Source organism: Pinus tabuliformis, chromosome 5_2 (assembly GCF_031772625.1).
Source record: "Pinus tabuliformis cultivar Carrire ecotype Pingquan chromosome 5_2, CPIR1, whole genome shotgun sequence".
NCBI classification, from domain to species: Eukaryota; Viridiplantae; Streptophyta; class Pinopsida; order Pinales; family Pinaceae; genus Pinus; species Pinus tabuliformis.
Window position 1 is genome coordinate 514,133,234 of NC_142306.1, and position 26,209 is coordinate 514,159,442.

The 26,209-nt window shown below is 34.5% G+C and overlaps 1 protein-coding gene across 1 annotated transcript; it reads left to right on the top strand.

Moving 5' to 3' along the window:
* Positions 1 to 3,748: 3,748 nt before the first annotated feature.
* Positions 3,749 to 20,589, top strand: LOC149159939 (metal transporter Nramp7.2-like). Its single transcript, XM_089433583.1, is given in 13 exon segments — positions 3,749 to 3,997; positions 16,861 to 16,939; positions 17,112 to 17,152; positions 17,295 to 17,373; positions 17,471 to 17,575; positions 17,688 to 17,797; positions 17,942 to 18,150; positions 18,523 to 18,592; positions 18,726 to 18,899; positions 19,398 to 19,502; positions 19,642 to 19,773; positions 19,892 to 19,987; positions 20,088 to 20,589. Coding segments are annotated over 13 exon segments (1,632 nt in total). The 5' UTR covers positions 3,749 to 3,862; the 3' UTR covers positions 20,385 to 20,589.
* Positions 20,590 to 26,209: the final 5,620 nt, after the last annotated feature.

The following is a 26,209-nucleotide window of genomic DNA, read 5'->3' on the forward strand; positions in this document are numbered from 1 at the left end:
TGTTGAAAAACAATCTAGACATCAAACTCTTAAGCTAAGATCTGATAATGGAGGAGAATATGTTAACCACAAATTCATCAACTTTTGCACTGAGAATGGAATTCAAATGCAACATATTGTTCCATATACTCCACAACAAAATGGTGTAGCTGAAAGGAAGAATCACACCTTAAAGGAAATGGATAATTGTATGCTTCAATCTAAAGGACTTAGTCTTAATTTTTGGGTTGAAGCAATTAACTATGCAAATTACATAATAAATTGCACTCCTACTAAGGTTATAAACAATATCACTCCAGAAGAATCATGGAGCTCAATTAAACCAGATGTAAATCACTTTCATGTTTTTGGAAGTGAAGCATGTGCCCATATTCCATATGAGAACCATAAAGATTTAGAACATAAGAGTGAAAAATGTATTTTTGTTGGATATTCTGAAGATGTCAAAGGATACAGACTTATTCCACTTAAGTCCAAAAATGTTATCATTAGAATAGATATAAAGTTTGCTGAAAATATATCAGCCTACGAGCCTAGTTCGGCATATGTGCCACCTCTCTCTATCCCTTCTACTTCTGAAAATATTTCTTCTTTAGATGATGACAACAAGGATGAAAATCCTCCCCCACCTTCTGAGGATCCTCCTTCAGCTCCTCAGCTTCCAAAATGGGTCCGTGCTACTCGGGATGTAGCAGGTGCTCTTGCCGGTGATCCTACAGATCAACGATGTACATGTTCTCAGTTTGATAAAGTCTCTTCTTTACTAGCTCAAGCTTCAGCTAATTATGATCCTGAAACCTTTGCATAAGCTTCAAGCCATCCAGATTGGGACGCAGCTATGAATGAAGAATATCATTCGTTATTGGAAAATGATATATGGGATCTTGTTCCCCTTCCAAAGGGACAAACACTTTTTAGATGCAAATGGGTTTACAGAACCAAGTATGGACCAGATGGAAAAGTTTATAAACATAAAACGCGTCTTAGTGCTAAGGGTTTTTCACAAGTTGAAAGCATTGACTATACTGAAAACTTCTCCCGTGTTGCCAAAATGAACTCTATCCGCCTTGTTCTTTCCCTTGCTACCTCTTTCAAATGGGAAGTCCATCAAATAGATGTTAAATCTGCTTTCTTGCATGGGGACTTGCATGAAGAAATCTATATGAAACAACCTACCAGCTTTATACAAACAAACTCCAGCCTTGTATGTCTGCTTAAGAAATCCCTTTATGGTCTCAAGCAAGCCCCTTAGCTTTGGTATGCCAAAATGGATAGATTTCTTTTAAAAATTGGATTTTCTAGGTGTCATTCTGACAATACTATGTACACCAAGAAAGTGAGCAAGTCTCTTATCACTCTTATTCTTTATGTTGATGATCTTATCCTTACTGGTAGTGATCCCAACATTATAAACCATGTGAAGTCTAGCCTTAAAAAGAAGTTTGGAATGACAGACTTAGGACACTTGCATTATTTTCTTGGTCTTCAAGTCTTGCAATCCAAGGAAGGTATTTCCCTTTCCCAGTCCAAGTATGCATGTGATCTTCTACGCCATTTTGACATGGAGGACTGTAAACCAACCCGTTCTCCATTTCAATCTGGAGCCAAAATTTCAATCACTTGTACTTCTTCTAAAGTTGATGCTACCTTATACCATCAACTTGTCAGAAAACTTTTGTATCTGACCCATACTCGTCCTGACCTTTCCTTTGTTGTTGGCCTTATTGCTCGGTTTATGCAAAACCCACATGAAGGTCATTGGAAAGCAGCTAAAATAATACTTCGTTATGTTTGAGGTACAGTTCAGTTTGGGATTAATTACAATGCAAAAGCATCTCCTCTATTGGTTGGTTTCACTGATTCTGATTGGGCTGGTGACCCTGATGATTGGAAGCTTACTACAGATTATGTGTTCACTCTTGGTTCAAGACCTATTACATGGGTTTGCAAGAAACAAAGTGCCATTTCTCTTTCTTCAGCAAAAGCAGAGTATCGTGGTGTTGTAGAAGCTAGTAAGGAATCCCTGTGGCTTCGCCAGATCCTATCAGAGTTTGGCTTTCAGTAGCAGCATCCGATTACACTTTGGTGTCATAATCAAAGTGTTATTCAACTATGCAAAGATTCAGTCCAACATCAACGCAGCAAACACATTGAACTTCACATGCACTTCATCAAAAAGCTCATTCACGACCATTTTCTTGAAGTGCAATATTGTTCACCAGATGATCAAGCTGCAAACATCTTTAAAAAGGCTCTCAGAGAGGCGAAGTTTACTAAACTTCAATTTTTGGTTGGAGTTCAGGAAGTTGTCACGAAGGGCGGATAGGCTTTAATGCCTCCTTCCTTCTCCTATTGTGTTATATTTGTACATCCTTCAATCATATCCCAAGTTGTTCTTAAGGGGGGGTGTTAGGATATTCTGACACATAGGAAATAGTTAAGTATAACTTGGTCTAGTGTAGAGTTAGGTAAAGTGTGCTTCTTTACTATGTACTTTTGTAACTTACAATCCGACGGTCACGATATGTAGTGATCTGACGGTTCATTCTCTCCTCTGTATTACTGACACTTGATCCATGGCTTAACACCTGATTGGTCCATGATCTCTATTTAGAGAGCATGGAGGGTCATTTGTAGGGTAGCCGTTCATGAGAGAGCTTATGTAAATTTTCATTCTTTTATTAATAAATTGTCTGAAGTGACCGCATTGGCTAAGGCCATGAATTGTTTCCCTCTTTCAGAGTTTTAACCACGTTAACAATACTCGTGTATTGATCTGTGATCTGTTTGTGAGCAGTGTCTTTTGGTGTTCTGTCTGAAGAACTTACCCTGTAAATTCTTACAAATATTCACCATATCAATATTCCAATGTAGAATGAATTGAAAAATTCCAAAGGGAAAAATATATGAGAATCATTTTCCTAACTTTTCATTAGCTTATTGATTATCATTCAATAACTAAGAAATTTTCATGTTCTAATCTAAAATAAATGGAAGTGTTAAATTTATGTGGATAGCAAATTTTGGAAATATCTCAAAATCTGTTTCTCCTAGACTACCATTTTACTAAATATTAAATTTTAAAATAATCTTAAAATTTTAAAAAATAAAAAGAAAATAAAACTTTTAAAAGTCACTCTAATAATTTTTCATTCCTTAATATAATGAATAATATTCGCCGATCTGCAATCCTAAAATATATGAGAATATTCCAAAGATAGAAATGGACGAGAGGGACTGTCGTAACATTTCTGTATAATAATTGTAAAATTCATACCAGTGACGATTCAAAATGTCCATTCTGCAATCTAAAATATATGGGAGTATTCTAAAGACAGAAATGGACGAGAAGGACTGTCGTAACGTTTCTGTAAAACAATTGTAAAATTCATAGCTGTGACGATTCGAAATGTCTGCTATCATAATTGTTATATTTCTCCGAAAGCACTTCCATATATTTTATATTGAGATTTTCGCACGCCTGCAGTGTAATCAGCGAATAATTAATATTTATCTATTCTATGTCAACTGATTTGTAGATCAAGTCAAATTTTATGTTTAGAATTCATTTTTTTTTTTTTTCTAACTATTTTTTTATGGATACAATTACCCAAAACCTTAAACTTTTGAAATAAAAACTCGATGGCCTCCGCGAACGATTGGTCGTTCACTACTTCGGCTGATTTATTGGTCGTTCATTCCGTTGCCCACTTGGCGAGGAGACTTATAAATAATGGAACGAGGCCTAAAGACTGCAAAGGAGCTTTCAGTTTCGGGCATTGTTCTCACTCACCTCCGAAATCTGATGGAAATGTAGTGACTTTTTCCACGCAATTGGAGACACCTTATTGAGTTAAAAGTAATGGCTGAGTTATCAGTGGTGAGATCAGAAGAGGTTGGGGTGAGCAGCCGAGTAGAAATAAAGAGCGCATCAAGCCATCAGGAAGATATATCAATTAATGGCGAGGATTTTACAGACCTGAAGCTGCAAGAAGAGGTATATTCTGTCAATGAATACGCATAGTACATAGACCCAATGATGGTGTAAGGATTAATCTTTTCTACTATGGTGTTATCCTTATCGTTAGTCTTTAGGCGTTGTTTACAGAGGCTAGAAATCTTTTTGGAAAGTTATTTTTTATTGGATTCTGGTGTTTTTTTTTATAAATCAGATTAAATGTTTAAATTGTTTTTTAATAATAATAATAATAAAAAAACTTATAATTTAAGGACTATAATCTAAATTTATTAAATTTTTTTGCTAAATTTTAATAAAAATGATACCTAAATTTCCACTATTTCCCAAACTTTACAGCCTTGATACACCACTCTTTTTCTATTTTTAATAGATCCAAATTTGATGTTCATATCACAAACGGAAGCTAATTGATAGTGATAATTAATTGTGGTTTCAAAATCTTGTTTTGGTTGAAATATTTTCTACAAATATCAGGGGTGGTGGTGTAGGCAGGTGATAACGTTCATCATTAGAATCTTTAACTAGTTATGAGGGTAGTTATGAGGGGTGTTTTGTGTATCATTTTGTGGATTTAAAACGTAGTCTAATTGTGAGATGTTTATGATTTTTATGATTGAGATGAGTGATAGTTTTTGTTGGTTAATTTTGTTTGTATTGGTATCTTTTGAGTTTTGCCGTTTGTATAATTTGATCGTTGTAGTTGTATAAGTTTGTGAGGGAGTTGAATGCTGTATTTAAATAATGAAAATTTATTCTCATGAATAATTTTATATTTAGAATTTAGTTAAAACTATAGAAATATTTAATGATTAGATATTTCTAAATATAATGGTTAAAGACATGTTTTTCTTTATTAAAAGTTATAAAGAAATTGATTATAAAAAAAAAAACAAATTTTTGAAAAATATTAATTTTATTTCACAAGAAAAAATCTCATACACCAATTTAATATCTAAATTTATAATAACTTCAAAATATATTATTATATAAATATTAATCTTTCTTATTTCATTTTAATATACTAATGTATAATATAAAAGTTGAAGTTAATGTTAAGGTATAATATAAAAGTTAATGTTAATGTTTCTTGTTTTAGTGTAATGGATGTAAACATGATTCAAAATTGATTTTTCATATTTCTATATTTCCATAAATCTAATATGGCTTTAAGATGGCAAATGATATTCTATAATTAAGTGGTTATCGTGGTTAACCAGTTAATTTGATTTCTTTAAAATATCGATGATACTAATTATGATAACATGCTATCTTCTATTCATTTGATTATCAATATATGTAATTACTGATAATTGTCTATACGCTGGTTAGAAACATTGACAAAATAGTTCATTTTTTAAAGGATAATAAATTAGTAGCGTCTCCAACTATGAATTCCTCTAAGTTAAGAAAAAGCTAAAAAAAATCAACCCTGGTTTACTCCACCCACCAGATGGCACGCGTCTCTTCCATCCTGCACTGTAGAGTTATGTGCAACCAATCACATGATAGTTTCCGCCAGCCTTGGTCTTACTTAGATTGATTTTTTCTGAATGATAATTCGTTAAACTTCAAGTTATTTTTCTAAGTATAACCTGCATTACAAGTATCAAGTAAATGGCATGAAGGCAGAAGGAAAGCGGGTTATTTTCCCTTCTTGTTGGAATTTTCTGATAAATCCCATAACAAACAAACAAAAATCACACTCTGTTTTTACACAGAAAAACAGAAAAATTCGCTTGCTGGAAACGGTGTTTCAGCAACACAGTTTTTTTTCAGTTGCTGAAACAGGTGTTTCAGCAACGCTGATCGTCGTGTTTCAGCAACGTAAACTTTTGACGTCAAGTAATTTTTGAGTTACGAGGTGTTTCAGCAACGGTGACGGTGTAACAGCAACAGGAAAAATTTAACTTGTATTTATCAAAATAAACTAACTGTTACAGATTTGTCTTCCTCATACAGAGGGAATTTCAAAACTTCTATTGCTGAACATCTACTTCAGAAATTCACTAAGGAACGATTCTGTTCCACACAGATGAACATAAATAACAAATTACATTCAAATTTCTGCACTGCTGTGCATTTCACTGTTCTGAAATTATTCTTCTTCCTCTTCACGCTGCTGCGTGCTTTCTTCTGCTCTGTGTGATTCTTCAGCTGCTGCTGCTGCTTCTAACGCTAACTTTAAAACAGAACTGCTGTGCGGTATTTATATGCTGAAAGATATCTGATTAAAACAATAAAATATTACAAAATATCTTCTAATGTTTATCTCAGAATTTATTGCAGCAAGGCGGTGATGCCTTTATCAAAAACAAGTCGGTTGTCTGCAGGGGAAATCAACTCAAACTTTAATGCATATTAATGTCCAGAAATATCAAAGGCGACTTTGTTGCACCGAACACCCTTTAACATTTACTGCAAATCAGATTCATGTACAGCTGTTCATTGTTGCAGTTGGAATTAAATTCCAACACTCCCCCTAATTTCAACTGCTGCATACCCAGACATTTTCTGAAATGATCAAAACCTTTCTTTGCTAATGGTTTTGTCAAGATGTCTGCAAGCTGATCCTCTGTTCTGCAGTGCTGCAAAACAATCTCACCATTGTTAACCAATTCACGTATGAAGTGATATTTTGTGTCTATGTGCTTTGTTCTTTTATGAAAAACAGAGTTTTTAGACAATGCTATTGCTGATCTATTGTCACAGTAAATGGTTGTGCCATTTTCTTGTTCATGACACAAATCTTTGAGAACTCTTCTCAGCCATACTGCTTGGCATGCTGCTGCTGTTGCTGCCACATACTCTGCCTCTGCTGTTGACAAAGCCACAACTGGTTGCTTCTTGGAAGCCCATGAGATGGCTCCCGATCCCATATGAAACACATATCCCGATGTGCTTTTCCTATCATCAACACTTCCAGCCCAATCACTGTCAGTGTAACCTGTCAACATGAAACTTTCAGAAGAGGAGTATAAAATACCAAACCCCTTCGTTCCATTCACATACCTTAGAATTCTCTTGGCTGCCTGCCAATGAGTCTCTTTCGGTCTTTCCATAAATCTGGAGATTAAACTCACAGCGTGCATAATGTCCGGCCTAGTTGCAGTCAAGTACATAAGGCTGCCAACTATGCTCTTGTACAATTTTGGATCAAAATATTTGCTGTTGTCTTCTTTGGTTAATTTCAGCCCCACTACTGTTGGAGTCACAGCAGCCTTGCTGTTCTGCATGTTAAATCTCTTCAAAACAGTTTCTACATATTTATCTTGAGAAATGAAAACACCATTTTCACTTTGGTCTACTTCAATTCCAAGAAAATATCTTAAGAAGCCCAAGTCAGTCATTTCAAATTCACTCTTCATGACTGCTTTAAAATCAGCAATGAGAGAAGCATCATTGCTAGTAAAAATCAGATCATCTACATATAAAACAACAATAATAATCTTACCGTCATTCTGCTTTATGTAGAGTGTGGGTTCACCATCACACTTAGCAAACCCATTCTCAATCAGATAAGCATCAATTCTGCTGTACCATGCTCTTGGAGCTTGCTTCAGCCCATAAAGAGCCTTCTTCAGTTTACAAACTTTATGCTCTTGTCCTTCAACTTCATAGCCCGGAGGTTGATCAACATAAACCTCTTCTTTTAACACTCCATTCAGGAATGCAGATTTAACATCCATCTGATAAATCTTCCATTTGTGTTGTGCTGCAATAGACAACACTGTTCTGACTGTTTCCATCCTTGCTATTGGTGCAAAGGTTTCATCATAGTCTCTGCCTTGTTGCTGCTTGTAGCCTTTCACAACAAGTCTTGCTTTGTGCCTGTCAATCTTACCTTCAGCATTGCTCTTGGTCTTATAAACCCACTTAACTCCAATGGCATCTTTGCCTTTAGGGAGATCCACTAACTCCCATGTTTTACTCTTCTCAATTGCGCCAATTTCTTCATTCATTGCTTCAATCCATTTATCTTCATTTACAGCATCTTCAAAATGGATTGGGTCATCAATATGACAATACAAAGCAAATAATGAATTCAGACCGGTATTGTTACTTACCTCTCCTTGTTCATAAATCTCATTCAGATTTCTGAATCTTGGTCTTCTTGGTGTGCTTGGAGTTCCATCCGAACTTGAGGGTGTATTTGATCCCTGTGGTGTTTCAGCAGTTGCTGTTTGTGGTGTAACAGCAACTGTTCTTCCTTGACTTCTCAAGGTTGTTCGGATTCCAGCTTGTGGTGTGGTTTGTTGTACTTGCTGTGGTGTAGGGGGAGCCACCAAGGAAGGATTATTTGCTGCTGTCCCTTCCTCTTCTTCTTCATGAGACACTATTGTCTTCACATTCACTGTTGTTTCCAAGCTTCCATCCCAAGCTTCATCTTCAATGAACTGCACATCTCTGCTTACTATTAACTTCTTGGTGGATGGATTATAGAGTTTGTATGCTTTTGACTCATCACAATAGCCAATAAAGACACACTTCTCCCCCTTACTATCAAGCTTTTTTCTTAGCTGATCTGGTACATGTGCATATGCCACACAACCGAATACTCTCATGTGAGTGACAGTTTGCTTTTGACCACTCCATGCCTCTTCTGGTATTCTGTTCATGACAGCTTTAGTTGGGCATCTATTCAAGATGTAAACTGCGCAAGTAACAGCTTCTGTCCAATACTCATACGGTAAGTGTTTTGCCTTCAGCATACTTCTGACCATGTCAAGAATGGTCCTATTCTTTCTTTCAGCAACACCGTTTTGCTGAGGTGTATACCTTGCTGTGAACTGCTTTTGTATGCCATTCTCTCTGCAAAAACGCAGAAATTCTTGGGAGATGTACTCTCCTCCTCTATCTGTTCTGAGCACTTTGATATAATGCCCACTTTGCTTTTCAACAAGAGTTTTGAAGTGGCGGAATTTCTCAAACACTTCACTCTTCTGTTTCAGCATATACACCCATGTCTTTCTGGTGTAATCATCAATAAAAGTTAAAACATATCTATTTCCAGCAAATGATGGTATTTGCATCGGTCCACACACATCAGAGTGAACAATTTCCAAGGGTGCTTTTGCCCTTATACTCTTTCCTGCTGGAAAGCTTTCTTTATGTTGCTTGCCCAAGATGCAGCCTTCACAAAGGCTGTCCGGTTTCTCAATCAACGGCAATCCCTTTACCATGCCCTTTCTGTGCAACAGATTCAGGCCTCCGAAATTGAGATGTCCAAATCTCAAATGCCACAACCAATTCACATCTTTCACCTGTTCTTGAAAGACTTCTTGTGTTACAGCCGCAATAGTTCTGCCTTCCTTCAAATCTGCCCTGAGTTTGAGAGGAAACATTCTATTGCTGGTCATCTGCACCTGTGCAATGATCTTCTTACTTGGAGGTATGTCTCTGATAGTACACAAATCATCTTTGAAGAACACGTTGTAACCTTTGTTCATGAGCTGCCCAATGCTCAAAAGATTACATTTCAGACCAGGTACATAGTATACAGCTTGCACAGTCATCTGTTCTCCATTTTTTGCTCGGATATTGACACTGCCCTTACCCTTGACAGTTATCTTATCATCAGTCCCTGTTGTTACCTCAGATTTCACATTTTCATCCAGATTGGCAAACATTGCAATATTTCCAGTCATGTGATTACTACAACCTGAGTCTAAGAACCAAAAATCATCTTGTTTGTCTTGTGCTATGTTACATGTTAACAGCACATTCTTTGGGTTCTTATCTTCTTCATTTGCAAAATTAACATTCTGCCTATTGTTCATGTCATTTTGTTTTTTCTTGCATTCATTGGCATAGTGCCCAAATTTTTTACAATAATGACATTGGACTTGGGATTTGTCATACCTTTGTCCATGAGCTTGCTGTTTGCTTGAACCTTCTGCTTGGTTCTGATTGCAGCTCCTTCTGCTTGTGCTAGATGGATAATTTCTGCCTCTGTTTTGGCTTCTTCCACGACCTCTGTAATTTGCTCTGCTTCCACCTCTTCTTTGGCCAAAAGACATCTGAGTCTTGAATGCTTGCTCAAAAGAGGAATCTGTTCCTCTACTCAGTCTGCGTTCATGAGACAACAGAGAAGCACTCAGCTCATCTACCGTGAACTGTGAGAGATCTTTTGTTTCTTCTATTGCCACCACAATAGATTCAAACCTTGAGTGTAAACATCTCAAGATTTTCTCTACAACCCTTCTATCTTCAAGAATCTCACCATGAGATCTTATCTGGGTTAACAAGCCAATAACCTGGGTGAAGAATGAATCTATTGTATCAGATTCCTTCATGCTGAGATTTTCAAAGTCTCTCCTCAACATCTGCAACTTTGCAGTCTTCACCTTCTCCATGCCTTGGTAGGCAGTTTGGAGAATATCCCATGCCTCCTTAGATTTTGTTGCTGCTGCAATCCGCGGAAAAACACTTTCATGTACTGATTGGAAGAGGAAAAAGAGGGCTTTGGCATCCTTCTTCTTGTCACTCTTCAACTGGTCTCTTTCTGCTGCTGTCAAAGCAGCCAACGCTGTTGCATCTGCAGGTTCAGCATACCCTGTTTCAACCAGCTCCCATATTCCTTGAGAAGCAAACAATGCTTTCATTGTTATGGACCAATAACTGTGATTTTTCCCATTAAACTGAGGTAGTTGGGGATTTGTCAAACCTGTTCCAGCATCTGCCATCTTAACCTGTACTGGTAAAGAAAAGATACTGACTGTATTTTGAAAAACAAGCAAAAACTTTCTCTGCTAGAAAAATCTGCTTAACAAACTTCTTACAGCTCCTACAGTGAAAAACAATCTCTGTTTTTGACTCACTGAGTGCCTAGACTAGCTCTGATACCATGTTGGAATTTTCTGATAAATCCCATAACAAACAGACAAAAATCACACTCTGTTTTTACACAGAAAAACAGAAAAATTCGCTTGCTGGAAACGGTGTTTCAGCAACACAGTTTTTTTTCAGTTGCTGAAACAGGTGTTTCAGCAACGCTGATCGTCGTGTTTCAGCAACGTAAACTTTTGACGTCAAGTAATTTTTGAGTTACGAGGTGTTTCAGCAACGGTGACGGTGTAACAGCAACAGGAAAAATTTAACTTGTATTTATCAAAATAAACTAACTGTTACAGATTTGTCTTCCTCATACAGAGGGAATTTCAAAACTTCTATTGCTGAACATCTACTTCAGAAATTCACTAAGGAACGATTCTGTTCCACACAGATGAACATAAATAACAAATTACATTCAAATTTCTGCACTGCTGTGCATTTCACTGTTCTGAAATTATTCTTCTTCCTCTTCACGCTGCTGCGTGCTTTCTTCTGCTCTGTGTGATTCTTCAGCTGCTGCTGCTGCTTCTAACGCTAACTTTAAAACAGAACTGCTGTGCGGTATTTATATGCTGAAAGATATCTGATTAAAACAATAAAATATTACAAAATATCTTCTAATGTTTATCTCAGAATTTATTGCAGCAAGGCGGTGATGCCTTTATCAAAAACAAGTCGGTTGTCTGCAGGGGAAATCAACTCAAACTTTAATGCATATTAATGTCCAGAAATATCAAAGGCGACTTTGTTGCACCGAACACCCTTTAACATTTACTGCAAATCAGATTCATGTACAGCTGTTCATTGTTGCAGTTGGAATTAAATTCCAACACTCCCCCTTAATTTCAACTGCTGCATACCCAGACATTTTCTGAAATGATCAAAACCTTTCTTTGCTAATGGTTTTGTCAAGATGTCTGCAAGCTGATCCTCTGTTCTGCAGTGCTGCAAAACAATCTCACCATTGTTAACCAATTCACGTATGAAGTGATATTTTGTGTCTATGTGCTTTGTTCTTTTATGAAAAACAGAGTTTTTAGACAATGCTATTGCTGATCTATTGTCACAGTAAATGGTTGTGCCATTTTCTTGTTCATGACACAAATCTTTGAGAACTCTTCTCAGCCATACTGCTTGGCATGCTGCTGCTGTTGCTGCCACATACTCTGCCTCTGCTGTTGACAAAGCCACAACTGGTTGCTTCTTGGAAGCCCATGAGATGGCTCCCGATCCCATATGAAACACATATCCCGATGTGCTTTTCCTATCATCAACACTTCCAGCCCAATCACTGTCAGTGTAACCTGTCAACATGAAACTTTCAGAAGAGGAGTATAAAATACCAAACCCCTTCGTTCCATTCACATACCTTAGAATTCTCTTGGCTGCCTGCCAATGAGTCTCTTTCGGTCTTTCCATAAATCTGGAGATTAAACTCACAGCGTGCATAATGTCCGGCCTAGTTGCAGTCAAGTACATAATGCTGCCAACTATGCTCTTGTACAATTTTGGATCAAAATATTTGCTGTTGTCTTCTTTGGTTAATTTCAGCCCCACTACTGTTGGAGTCACAGCAGCCTTGCTGTTCTGCATGTTAAATCTCTTCAAAACAGTTTCTACATATTTATCTTGAGAAATGAAAACACCATTTTCACTTTGGTCTACTTCAATTCCAAGAAAATATCTTAAGAAGCCCAAGTCAGTCATTTCAAATTCACTCTTCATGACTGCTTTAAAATCAGCAATGAGAGAAGCATCATTGCTAGTAAAAATCAGATCATCTACATATAAAACAACAATAATAATCTTACCGTCATTCTGCTTTATGTAGAGTGTGGGTTCACCATCACACTTAGCAAACCCATTCTCAATCAGATAAGCATCAATTCTGCTGTACCATGCTCTTGGAGCTTGCTTCAGCCCATAAAGAGCCTTCTTCAGTTTACAAACTTTATGCTCTTGTCCTTCAACTTCATAGCCCGGAGGTTGATCAACATAAACCTCTTCTTTTAACACTCCATTCAGGAATGCAGATTTAACATCCATCTGATAAATCTTCCATTTGTGTTGTGCTGCAATAGACAACACTGTTCTGACTGTTTCCATCCTTGCTATTGGTGCAAAGGTTTCATCATAGTCTCTGCCTTGTTGCTGCTTGTAGCCTTTCACAACAAGTCTTGCTTTGTGCCTGTCAATCTTACCTTCAGCATTGCTCTTGGTCTTATAAACCCACTTAACTCCAATGGCATCTTTGCCTTTAGGGAGATCCACTAACTCCCATGTTTTACTCTTCTCAATTGCGCCAATTTCTTCATTCATTGCTTCAATCCATTTATCTTCATTTACAGCATCTTCAAAATGGATTGGGTCATCAATATGACAATACAAAGCAAATAATGAATTCAGACCGGTATTGTTACTTACCTCTCCTTGTTCATAAATCTCATTCAGATTTCTGAATCTTGGTCTTCTTGGTGTGCTTGGAGTTCCATCCGAACTTGAGGGTGTATTTGATCCCTGTGGTGTTTCAGCAGTTGCTGTTTGTGGTGTAACAGCAACTGTTCTTCCTTGACTTCTCAAGGCTGTTCGGATTCCAGCTTGTGGTGTGGTTTGTTGTACTTGCTGTGGTGTAGGGGGAGCCACCAAGGAAGGATTATTTGCTGCTGTCCCTTCCTCTTCTTCTTCATGAGACACTATTGTCTTCACATTCACTGTTGTTTCCAAGCTTCCATCCCAAGCTTCATCTTCAATGAACTGCACATCTCTGCTTACTATTAACTTCTTGGTGGATGGATTATAGAGTTTGTATGCTTTTGACTCATCACAATAGCCAATAAAGACACACTTCTCCCCCTTACTATCAAGCTTTTTTCTTAGCTGATCTGGTACATGTGCATATGCCACACAACCGAATACTCTCATGTGAGTGACAGTTTGCTTTTGACCACTCCATGCCTCTTCTGGTATTCTGTTCATGACAGCTTTAGTTGGGCATCTATTCAAGATGTAAACTGCGCAAGTAACAACTTCTGTCCAATACTCATACGGTAAGTGTTTTGCCTTCAGCATACTTCTGACCATGTCAAGAATGGTCCTATTCTTTCTTTCAGCAACACCGTTTTGCTGAGGTGTATACCTTGCTGTGAACTGCTTTTGTATGCCATTCTCTCTGCAAAAACGCAGAAATTCTTGGGAGATGTACTCTCCTCCTCTATCTGTTCTGAGCACTTTGATATAATGCCCACTTTGCTTTTCAACAAGAGTTTTGAAGTGGCGGAATTTCTCAAACACTTCACTCTTCTGTTTCAGCATATACACCCATGTCTTTCTGGTGTAATCATCAATAAAAGTTAAAACATATCTATTTCCAGCAAATGATGGTATTTGCATCGGTCCACACACATCAGAGTGAACAATTTCCAAGGGTGCTTTTGCCCTTATACTCTTTCCTGCTGGAAAGCTTTCTTTATGTTGCTTGCCCAAGATGCAGCCTTCACAAAGGCTGTCCGGTTTCTCAATCAACGGCAATCCCTTTACCATGCCCTTTCTGTGCAACAGATTCAGGCCTCCGAAATTGAGATGTCCAAATCTCAAATGCCACAACCAATTCACATCTTTCACCTGTTCTTGAAAGACTTCTTGTGTTACAGCCGCAATAGTTCTGCCTTCCTTCAAATCTGCCCTGAGTTTGAGAGGAAACATTCTATTGCTGGTCATCTGCACCTGTGCAATGATCTTCTTACTTGGAGGTATGTCTCTGATAGTACACAAATCATCTTTGAAGAACACGTTGTAACCTTTATTCATGAGCTGCCCAATGCTCAAAAGATTACATTTCAGACCAGGTACATAGTATACAGCTTGCACAGTCATCTGTTCTCCATTTTTTGCTCGGATATTGACACTGCCCTTACCCTTGACAGTTATCTTATCATCAGTCCCTGTTGTTACCTCAGATTTCACATTTTCATCCAGATTGGCAAACATTGCAATATTTCCAGTCATGTGATTACTACAACCTGAGTCTAAGAACCAAAAATCATCTTGTTTGTCTTGTGCTATGTTACATGTTAACAGCACATTCTTTGGGTTCTTATCTTCTTCATTTGCAAAATTAACATTCTGCCTATTGTTCATGTCATTTTGTTTTTTCTTGCATTCATTGGCATAGTGCCCAAATTTTTTACAATAATGACATTGGACTTGGGATTTGTCATACCTTTGTCCATGAGCTTGCTGTTTGCTTGAACCTTCTGCTTGGTTCTGATTGCAGCTCCTTCCGCTTGTGCTAGATGGATAATTTCTGCCTCTGTTTTGGCTTCTTCCACGACCTCTGTAATTTGCTCTGCTTCCACCTCTTCTTTGGCCAAAAGACATCTGAGTCTTGAATGCTTGCTCAAAAGAGGAATCTGTTCCTCTACTCAGTCTGTGTTCATGAGACAACAGAGAAGCACTCAGCTCATCTACCGTGAACTGTGAGAGATCTTTTGTTTCTTCTATTGCCACCACAATAGATTCAAACCTTGAGGGTAAACATCTCAAGATTTTCTCTACAACCCTTCTATCTTCAAGAATCTCACCATGAGATCTTATCTGGGTTAACAAGCCAATAACCTGGGTGAAGAATGAATCTATTGTATCAGATTCCTTCATGCTGAGATTTTCAAAGTCTCTCCTCAACATCTGCAACTTTGCAGTCTTCACCTTCTCCATGCCTTGGTAGGCAGTTTGGAGAATATCCCATGCCTCCTTAGATTTTGTTGCTGCTGCAATCCGCGGAAAAACACTTTCATGTACTGATTGGAAGAGGAAAAAGAGGGCTTTGGCATCCTTCTTCTTGTCACTCTTCAACTGGTCTCTTTCTGCCGCTGTCAAAGCAGCCAACGCTGTTGCATCTGCAGGTTCAGCATACCCTGTTTCAACCAGCTCCCATATTCCTTGAGAAGCAAACAATGCTTTCATTGTTATGGACCAATAACTGTGATTTTTCCCATTACACTGAGGTAGTTGGGGATTTGTCAAGCCTGTTCCAGCATCTGCCATCTTAACCTGTACTGGTAAAGAAAAGATACTGACTGTATTTTGAAAAACAAGCAAAAACTTTCTCTGCTAGAAAAATCTGCTTAACAAACTTCTTACAGCTCCTACAGTGAAAAACAATCTCTGTTTTTTACTCACTGAGTGCCTAGACTAGCTCTGATACCATGTTGGAATTTTCTGATAAATCCCATAACAAACAGACAAAAATCGCACTCTGTTTTTACACAGAAAAACAGAAAAATTCGCTTGCTGGAAACGGTGTTTCAGCAACACAGTTTTTTTTCAGTTGCTGAAACAGGTGTTTCAGCAACGCTGATCATCGTGTTTCAGCAACGTAAACTTTTGACGTCAAGTAATTTTTGAGTTACGAGGTGTTTCAGCAACGGTGACGGTGTAACAGCAACAGGAAAAATTTAACTTGTATTTATCAAAATAAACTAACTGTTACAGATTTGTCTTCCTCATACAGAGGGAATTTCAAAACTTCTATTGCTGAACATCTACTTCAGAAATTCACTAAGGAACGATTCTGTTCCACACAGATGAACATAAATAACAAATTACATTCAAATTTCTGCACTGCTGTGCATTTCACTGTTCTGAAATTATTCTTCTTCCTCTTCACGCTGCTGCGTGCTTTCTTCTGCTCTGTGTGATTCTTCAGCTGCTGCTGCTGCTTCTAACGCTAACTTTAAAACAGAACTGCTGTGCGGTATTTATATGCTGAAAGATATCTGATTAAAACAATAAAATATTACAAAATATCTTCTAATGTTTATCTCAGAATTTATTGCAGCAAGGCGGTGATGCCTTTATCAAAAACAAGTCGGCTGTCTGCAGGGGAAATCAACTCAAACTTTAATGCATATTAATGTCCAGAAATATCAAAGGCGACTTTGTTGCACCGAACACCCTTTAACATTTACTGCAAATCAGATTCATGTACAGCTGTTCATTGTTGCAGTTGGAATTAAATTCCAAACTTCTAACGTGTCTGTCAAATATTACAGAAGCCAGGATGGAGGAAATTTGCAGCTTATGTTGGACCTGGATTTATGGTGTGCATAGCGTACCTTGATCCTGGAAATTGTATGTAAATTTTACTTTGTCTTCCATCTTTTTCGATAAATTAAATTATCTAATGTCTCTCTTGATGAACAAGGACTGATATAAATTATTATTCATTGAGGTGTCTCATAACTTTTATCTATATATTCATATCGAATTTTCCTAAATAAGTTGTTATCACAACGTGTCTCAGTGGAAACTGATTTGCAGTCAGGAGCCCAGTACAAGTATGAGGTATTGGCAATAATTTCTTCATTGAAATCAACAATCGATCATAATATATATATATATATTTTTTTTTTAAAGATGTTACACTTATGCTATCAACTTCGAAATTACTATATTGTTTTTTAACATGACATATTGTACTTTGCAGCTACTATGGATCATTCTTGTGGCATCAATCTTTGCTTTTATTATTCAGTCCCTTGCAGCGAGTTTAGGAGTCACCACAGGTGAGTTTCATATTTCTAAAAATTATGGTAATTATATGAACTGGGTATTTTAGTAAAGTACAATGCTCACTCATGAATTTATTGGGACTTTTACTAGGCAAGCATCTTGCAGAACATTTCAGAGAAGAGTACCCAAAGAAAATAAATTTCATCTTATGGTTGCTAGCAGAAGGGGCTGTAATAGCAGCAGACATTCCCGAAGGTTATCGTTTTATATGAATAATATAAATACTTGTTTTGATGTATCAGTTTAAAATGTATTCATCTTGTTAGAATAGTAATTGACTGTTTCTGCTTCAATGTATTCATGACAGTGATAGGAAGTGCATCTGCTCTTAATATGTTGTTCCATATACCTGTATGGGTCGGTGTTCTCCTAACTGGACTCAGCACACTTATTCTTCTCGCAATGCAGAGATATGGGGTGCTTTATTTCTTCCACCTAATTATATTCTCGTCAATCCATATAATATTTCATAACTTTTACTTGCATTGTCAATTTTCTTACCCTTTTAATCTTTGGCTTGTGTTTTATATTGAATATATCTTATAATTCGTGGTATTTCAGATCAGAAAATTGGAGTTGTTCATTGCGCTTCTTGTATTTTTGATGTTTGGCTGTTACATTGGAGAGTTGGCATATGCAAAACCTAAAGCCAAAGAGGTGCTGAAAGGACTCTTTGTACCTCAGTTAAAAGGACAAGGAGCAACTGCTCTTGCCATCTCTCTTATTGGAGCTATGATTATGCCATAAACTGTCACTCTTTTTTAACTTTTGTTATTGTTTTCAAGAAAATGTTTATTTTACACTAGTTTAAAAGATTTTATTTCTTAAAAAGTCACAGTTCAAAATCAGAAAGGTAGAGTATGTATGCTTTAATAAACTTAACAGTCAAATCACTGCGCCCAGATAAATCCCTTGTCCCACAAACAAAAAAATCTTATACACCAATATGATATCCAACTTAACTGTGATCTTAAAACTAGATAATAATAATAACATATAAATTTTGCTCTCTTAGAGATTTATATAAAATAATAATAATAATAATAAATATAGAGATTTTCATTTCTTATAACCTTAAAGATTTATATAAACCTTTTTCTAATCCAGATTATAGAACTGATCGCCTTATCAAACATGTCCAGGCACAATCTATTTCTTCACTCCGCCTTGGTTCTCTCGCGGAAAGTAACACATTCTGTTTCTGCAATTAATGTAAGTGAAATCTTCCGAAAACAGAAATAGTTATGAAATCAAAGAAGTACTGTTGAGTGAATTCTTCCGAAAACTGCAATAGTTATGAAATCAAAGAAGCATGAAATGATTTGGTATGATGTCTCTGGTACAGTTAGCGCGCAAATATTTCCTCATAGAAACTGGAATTGCTCTATTGATCGCATTCGTGATCAATGTCGCTATTATATGTGTGAGCGGGGCGGTATGCTCTTCACCGAATCTATCTCCACAGGATTCGAATTATTGTAGCAACTTGGACCTGACTAAATCATCTTTTCTATTAAAAGTAAGTTAACACTCAAATCCCTAAAGAACATCACGTCTAGTTTGTGATTGTGGTTTTCATTCTGCTCCTTCATTTTTTCCCAGCATTTCAAGCAATAAGATAATATTGCAGGCAAATAGACTCATACAGTGATGTTGAACATGAAATATTGGAGAAATTATGCTAGGTATACATACTTTTCTTTTAGTTGATAGGTTAGGTTTTAAAAGTAAAAGTACATAATATATAGTACTATAATTATAGTAAATCGGGTTGATATATGGTAATTTTTTTTATTTTCTTAGCAAATTAATGTTTAGTATATAAAAATTAAAAAATATAGAGAATCTATATATCAATCACATTTACTAACTAAATTATATGCTACAATTACTAACTTAATTGTGTAGTTGGACTGGGAAATAACCCTAACCTTATGCATGGAGAGGATTAATAAACCATGATGGTGTTAGGCTTCCAAAATATGTAACTTACAAATCATATATTGTCGTTCTGCAGCATGTTCTAGGGAGCTGGAGCTCAACGGTTTATGCAATTTCACTGTTGGCGTGTGGGCAGAGCTCAACAATCACAGGAACATTTGCTGGGCAGTATGTCATGCAGGTGCAATGCATTGTTAATTAATATCTTTTGTTGCAAGATGAAAGAACAAGGTCATTGGATCTTTGTTGCCTGAGTTTTATAATATTCCTACCATAGATTAGAGAATGACATACAAGTGCGATGAGTATTTTCTGCGCAGGGATTTCTGAATATGAAGGTGAAGACTTGGATTCGTAATCTTGTCACACGGGGCATTGCCATCATCCCAAGCTTGATAGTTTCAGTGATTTTTGGCTCTTCTGGTTCTGGGAAACTTATTATTATTGCCTCGGTATGCTTTTGATAGAACATTTTCTAAAATATGACTTGGAATCTCTACAATTCATACCTAAATCTTTAGCCTCTTTTAGCAATATGATGCCTCTGCTTACCATGTTTTTTTCGTGCAGATGATATTACCATTTGAATTGCCATTTGCTTTAATACCTTTGTTGAGGTTTACGAGCAGTAAGATAAAGATGGGACCTCACAAGAACTCAATTGGAGTAAGCCAGTGCTATCGTTTCCAGTTAACCTTATTTTTATGCTACTTGGTCATTTTGAAAAAATTATCCTAAAAATAGCTTACATTTTCTGGTGTTGCAGACGATGGTTATTGCCTGGCTGATAGGATCCGCTATGATAGTTATAAACATCTACTACTTAACCACAGGATTTGGCACCTGGTTGGTACATAATAGTCTGCCCAAGGCAGCTTCGGTATTTATAGCAATACTGGTATTTCCACTAATGGCTTTATATATTGTTGGGATACTTTATTTGGCCATTCGACCGGACAGTAAGGTCACTAATGTGGCCCCAGGAGGATCCTCCATGCCAAGCCCAATGGGTACTCCGAACCCTCAACTTGAATTGGAGAGCCAGAATCTCGAAGCTAAATAGATCCCATCGTCACTCGGTCACCGAGATTATCACACCCTCCCGCTGACAACGTGTGACATTACTGTGTAATTTGATTTAAACGTGTATTAGATTTCAGGTCAATAGGGTTTTATTAGCTTGTTCTTATTTGTTGTGCACCAGGAAATGAGATTTGGGTTAGAATAACACACGATAAAACAACTATGCGCCCTTTGGAGAAGATTTATGTGATGTTATGGTTAAACGGAAAACAAAGGGGAAGTATTAATGGTGAAAAATGGTGAAGTGTTGTTGTTGTTGTTGTTTTAATAAAATATTTAAAACTAATTTAAATATATATTTTATAATAGTGTAATTATAAAAATTAAATGGCTTTTAAATATGAATAAATTTGTAAGTATTATTTTTATTTATTTATTAATATATATTTTTTTTAATTTATTTATTTTTTATAAAATTTTAAATTATTATTAGTTATTAAATAAATTAATATATAAGGTAAATATATATATATATATATATATATTTAAAAAAATATAGCAAGATTTTTAATCATGGAGATGTGATTTATCTTAATTTTATCATGGATATTTTTAATTTATATAAAGATTTGGTTTCAATATTATGGATTATCAATACCGCATGATCAAAAAACCATAACTCATTTCTTCACATTTTTTTTTAATTAATCAATTTAATTAAAAAACAGAGAGAATAATCACTTTTGAGATAAATATCAACCTCTTATGTGTAATTACTAGAAATATTCTCAAACTCTACTATATCATTAATATACCAAAATGAACACCTCTAAAATTATAAAATTAAGTTTTTAAATAATAAAATTAGAATTAAAAAAAAAAAAAAAAACTATGTTTAGAAAAATGTAATTATCCGAATTGACCTATTTATGCGAATTAGTTGAGTTATCTCTTTTTGGTGCAACATGTACTTGATGTGATAAAATAATAATTGGATTTAGACTTTCCATCTAGATATTTTTTGGAATTTAAATGTAGATAGTTCTTAGCATGTAATTTCTACTAGAGAGATATTCTCCAATGTTATTTAATATCATTTCATGGAAAGTGTGTGGAAGAGTGCAAGGGTTCAATAGTACAAACTTATTTGGTTTCAACAACAATTATGTGTTTATTCTTATATATCGTAGTAATTTTTCTCCACCTCCTTTCATGAAGGCAAAGTTGGAACTATACTTTCCAAATCAAATGAAAGGTGTTTAAATGAATTTATGTTGAAAAATACATATATCAAAATAACCATGAAAAATTTGAAACAAACCTTAAATTTTAAAAAAATATAAAACTTTTTTTTTTTTTTTTTGACTCCTAAGGAAGACAAAGGTTACATCAAGAATGGTGCCAAATATGACCTCAACAAGCCATTCACTACACAAGGTGACAACAAGGAAGAGCAGTGGATGAAATCTATACGTGACCTTCGGCTCCCTCAACAAGGGTGCCAAATATGACCTCAACAAGCCATTCACTACACAAGGTGACAACGAGGAGTAGTCAATCAAATCTATACGTCACCCAATCATAGAACATTCTAGGTAAGTTACAATATTGTTTGGGGTTATTGTAAATTTGTATCGTTTAGGGATTTTATTTTCGGATTTTTCCTTAAATTCATTTTCTATTATATTTTTAATCATAAAATCATAAAAAAAATTATGATATTTCTAGTTGGGATTTAATACATTCTAATAGTAAAAAAAATTATATTTACATAGTTTTGATATGAATAATAAATAAGAGTAAGATTAGTTTAAAGTTTATAATTTAAATTTGGTAGTTGAGGTTAATAGTGTTGTATATAAAAATAATTATACAGTGATATATGGTAGTTATCTATAATATTTACACATATTAATTTTGATAGTTAAAATCTATGAAGTTTGGTCAATCACGATGATAAAATTTCTTTATTTCTTTATTGTCAAGACTATTCGAATATAGTTGTAAATGATTTTATAGAACCGAATCAAATAGCCATATAGAGTATGAAAAATAGACAAAGAGCTAAGTTAATTAAAGATAGAAAGAACGATTCAAAATCATTATGGTTTATTTGGAAAGTATTAGAACATCCAATTTTCTAGAAGTTCTAGTAGAAAATGTTGCCAAATACATTGGGGGAACTTTGGAGATTACCTAATAAAAAATAGACAAAATAAAAGAGAAAAAATTGTAGACTGTGGGAAGAATATTTGAGAATTTTATTTTGAATCATTCTCATAATGGGATATTTGAGAATTTTTTTTGGAAGGATTCTGAGAATGTTGACTAGTTGACGATTCAGATGGGAAATGCAGTAGAACAAGAAATGTAGTAGAACAAGTAAGAACATATTCTGAATATATAATAAAGTAGAAGGTTGTTGAGAAATTTTTAAGAATCTTATTAGTAAAATTTTATGTTGTATTTGTGATCATTGAGGAATTGAAGAATATAGAACATCTTTATGTAGATGCACTAATAGGATACTTATTATTCCATGAGACAAGGATGAAGAAGGATGATGATTCTTTAGATATTTCCTTGAACTAATAAGCTTATGTTAGTATGAGTAGATGAAGGAACAAGTGAGGCAGGGGAAGATATAATAGAGCCAAATTAGAAAGAAATGGAGATTTAAGTTCATATCAATAAGGTATGCTAAAATGGAAACCTTCTAACTTAACGGAAAATGGAAAAGGTCATCAAGATGCAACTGTAAAAGAGATGGAAATTTAAGATCATATCAATGAACTATGCTAAAATCGAAAGCTTGTAACTTAACGGGAATGGAAAAAAGAGCCGACTTAGAAAGAAATGGAAATTTAAGTTCATATCAATAAGGTATGCTAAAATGGAAACCTTCTAACTTAATGGAAAATGGAAAAGGTCATCAAGATGCAACTGCAAAAGAGATGGAAATTTGAGATCATATCAATGAACTATGCTAAAATAGAAAGCTTGTAACTTAATGGGAATGGAAAAAAGAGCCAACTCTGAAAGAAATGGAGATTTAAGTTCATATCAATAAGGTATGCTAAAATGGAAACCTTCTAACTTAATGGAAAATGGAAAAGGTCATCAAGATGCAACTGTAAAAGAGATGGAAATTTAAGATCATATCAATGAACTATGCTAGAATGGAAACCTTCTAACTTAATGGAAAATGGAAAAGGTCATCAAGATGCAACTGTAAAAGAGATGGAAATTTAAGATCATATCAATGAACTATGCTAAAATGGAAAGCTTGTAACTAATGGGAATGGAAAAAGTCATCAATAAACCAGATAATATAAAAAATCAAAATCTCAATTCCACTATTGTAAAAGGTATGGGGTTTATCCTAATATCTATACGAAAATTCATCCAAACCTAAACGAGAGATTTTTTTTTTGTTACAAATAATACTTTTATTGTTGCTAGTGATGTTTTCCAAGAAACTAACAAATACTTTCACTTTGTAGAAAGTGGTTTTTGTAACCATATGAGTAAAAAAAGGAATACATAAGCCTAATTGACTCTTTTAATAATAGAGTCAAATTAGGTGATGATCATCATAATGTTAACAAATAATCTTATTTTGTAGAAAATGGTTTTTGTAACCATATGAATAAAAAAAAGGAACACATTTATGAATCAAATTAGGTGATCATCAACATAATGTTAATGTCCTTACAAAATAAGGTAAAAGAAAACATTTGAAATGTTTGTTTAATTGAAAGATTAAAACATAACCTTATAATTCATGGTTAACATAGCCAAAATGATTATAGATTTATTTTTCAACTACATCACTTATACTATTTTGGACAAATTTCATAATAAGAACATTGCAAGAAAAATATATATGAGTTTTTTTTTTTTTTTTATTATGATTATAAATTTATTTTCAACTACATCACTTATACTATTTTGGTCACTAATACTATTTTTGGACAAATTTCATAATAAGAGCATTGCAATAAAAACACTTTATATGGGAGTTTTTTTTTTTTTAAGATTATTAGTATTAAAATATTGAAAATTATTTTCAATAAAATATTCAATCTCAACTATTTATAGTAAATATTTTATTCATATTTTTTATAACTAAACCAAATATTTTATTCATATTTTTTATAACTAAACCATCCGAGAAGGTGGAGGATTTCATTGACGTTTCTTTTTAACAACATATACTAATACATTTTTAGTTAAAATAAAATAGTGCACGAAGAGAACTAAAAGCATCGGTGCTGGTATAATTATTATACACCAACACCATTTTTTTTATAGTGGAGTTTTCACTGGTGGTTTTAATAAATGTTTTTTATAAGAAAAGAAAATTGAAAAGGTCAAGGATTTAATGGAAGGTTTTGTTTTTTTACTTATAAAAACACTTATTATTACATTTTTAGTTAAAACAACTTAGCATAAAAAAAACTAAAAGCATAAAGACACCATACTTGGAGGTTTTACTGATGGTTTAGACGTTTGCTATAACTAAAATTTTTGGTACATCGTGTTTATATATATATATATTTGTTTTAATAACACATAATAGTGCATTTTGAAGATGAAACAACTTCTTGCAAAAAGACAATTAAAAACATCAGTTTTGTTATAATTATTATGCATCAACACTATACCTTTTGCTTAATCAAACACCAATGCTAATGTAATTATTATACACTTGCTAATGTAATTGTTATACACTTGGTTGTTGTTTTTGTTTTTGTCACACTAATGCTCATATGACTTTTACACATAACCTCAAATTTGTTTTTTTAAATTATTAGCATTTATTCACTTGAATACAACAAAAGACATATTGAGCTTTGGATTTTACACATAAAAACATAGGTTCCTATATTATTATTTGCATGAGAGAGACATGAAATTGTAAATACTTTGATAAAAAACGTTAATTCCATTCTCTACTACTAAACATCTATGTAATTTAGTAAACATTTATGTAATTTAGTAAACATTTATGTAATTTATTTTACATCTAGAAATATATCATAAGAATGCACTAATTTATACTTTTATAACATGTCACATTTAATAAATTCAAAATAATGTAAATTACTAATATGTAAATATTTTAATTAATTATTTTTTTTACAAAAATTCAAATAAATATTTTAAAATAAAATATTTTTAATAATAACATTAATTTTTTATTTTAATGGTTGCAATTTGATATAAGATTGCATTAATGAATTATTCCATGATTACACATATGTTAGCTATAATAATATAAGTAACCCATATATTAAATAATCAACAACATAACATTTTAAAACATTAAACAATGCATAATTTTTATTTTTTTTTCTCTTTTTATTATTTGTTAATAAGTGATTAGCCCTCCTACCAAGTAAAGATTTACAATAATAAAAAGGTAGCCAATATATAATTTCTACAATGTCACTCGTTATAATTCATAGTTTTGTTTTAGTTTTATCTATTCAAAAAAATTATAAAATAATCCATGAGATTGTTATAATTTAGTTTATGCTTTTATTTATCCAAAGCATGATCTGAGCACAGTGAGCACAACCACCACATCAGGGCTACAGAGCCTGATACAGTGGCGAGCTCTAAGTTGATCACATGTTCCAGTAAAACCTAGAGCCTCCTTTTCAGTGCACAAACATTAAAGTTTTCTGCCATAAGCCCAATGTCGTCAATCAACCCGTCCATAGAAGTTCCAATCAACATCAACATTCGGCGGATGCTGTCAATGAGTCTTCATCTATCCTTTTCAATGATAATCTCCACAAGAAATTTGCTTTAAGTGGCATGAACTCTTAACTAGACAGAAATAAAAAAAGAAAAAAG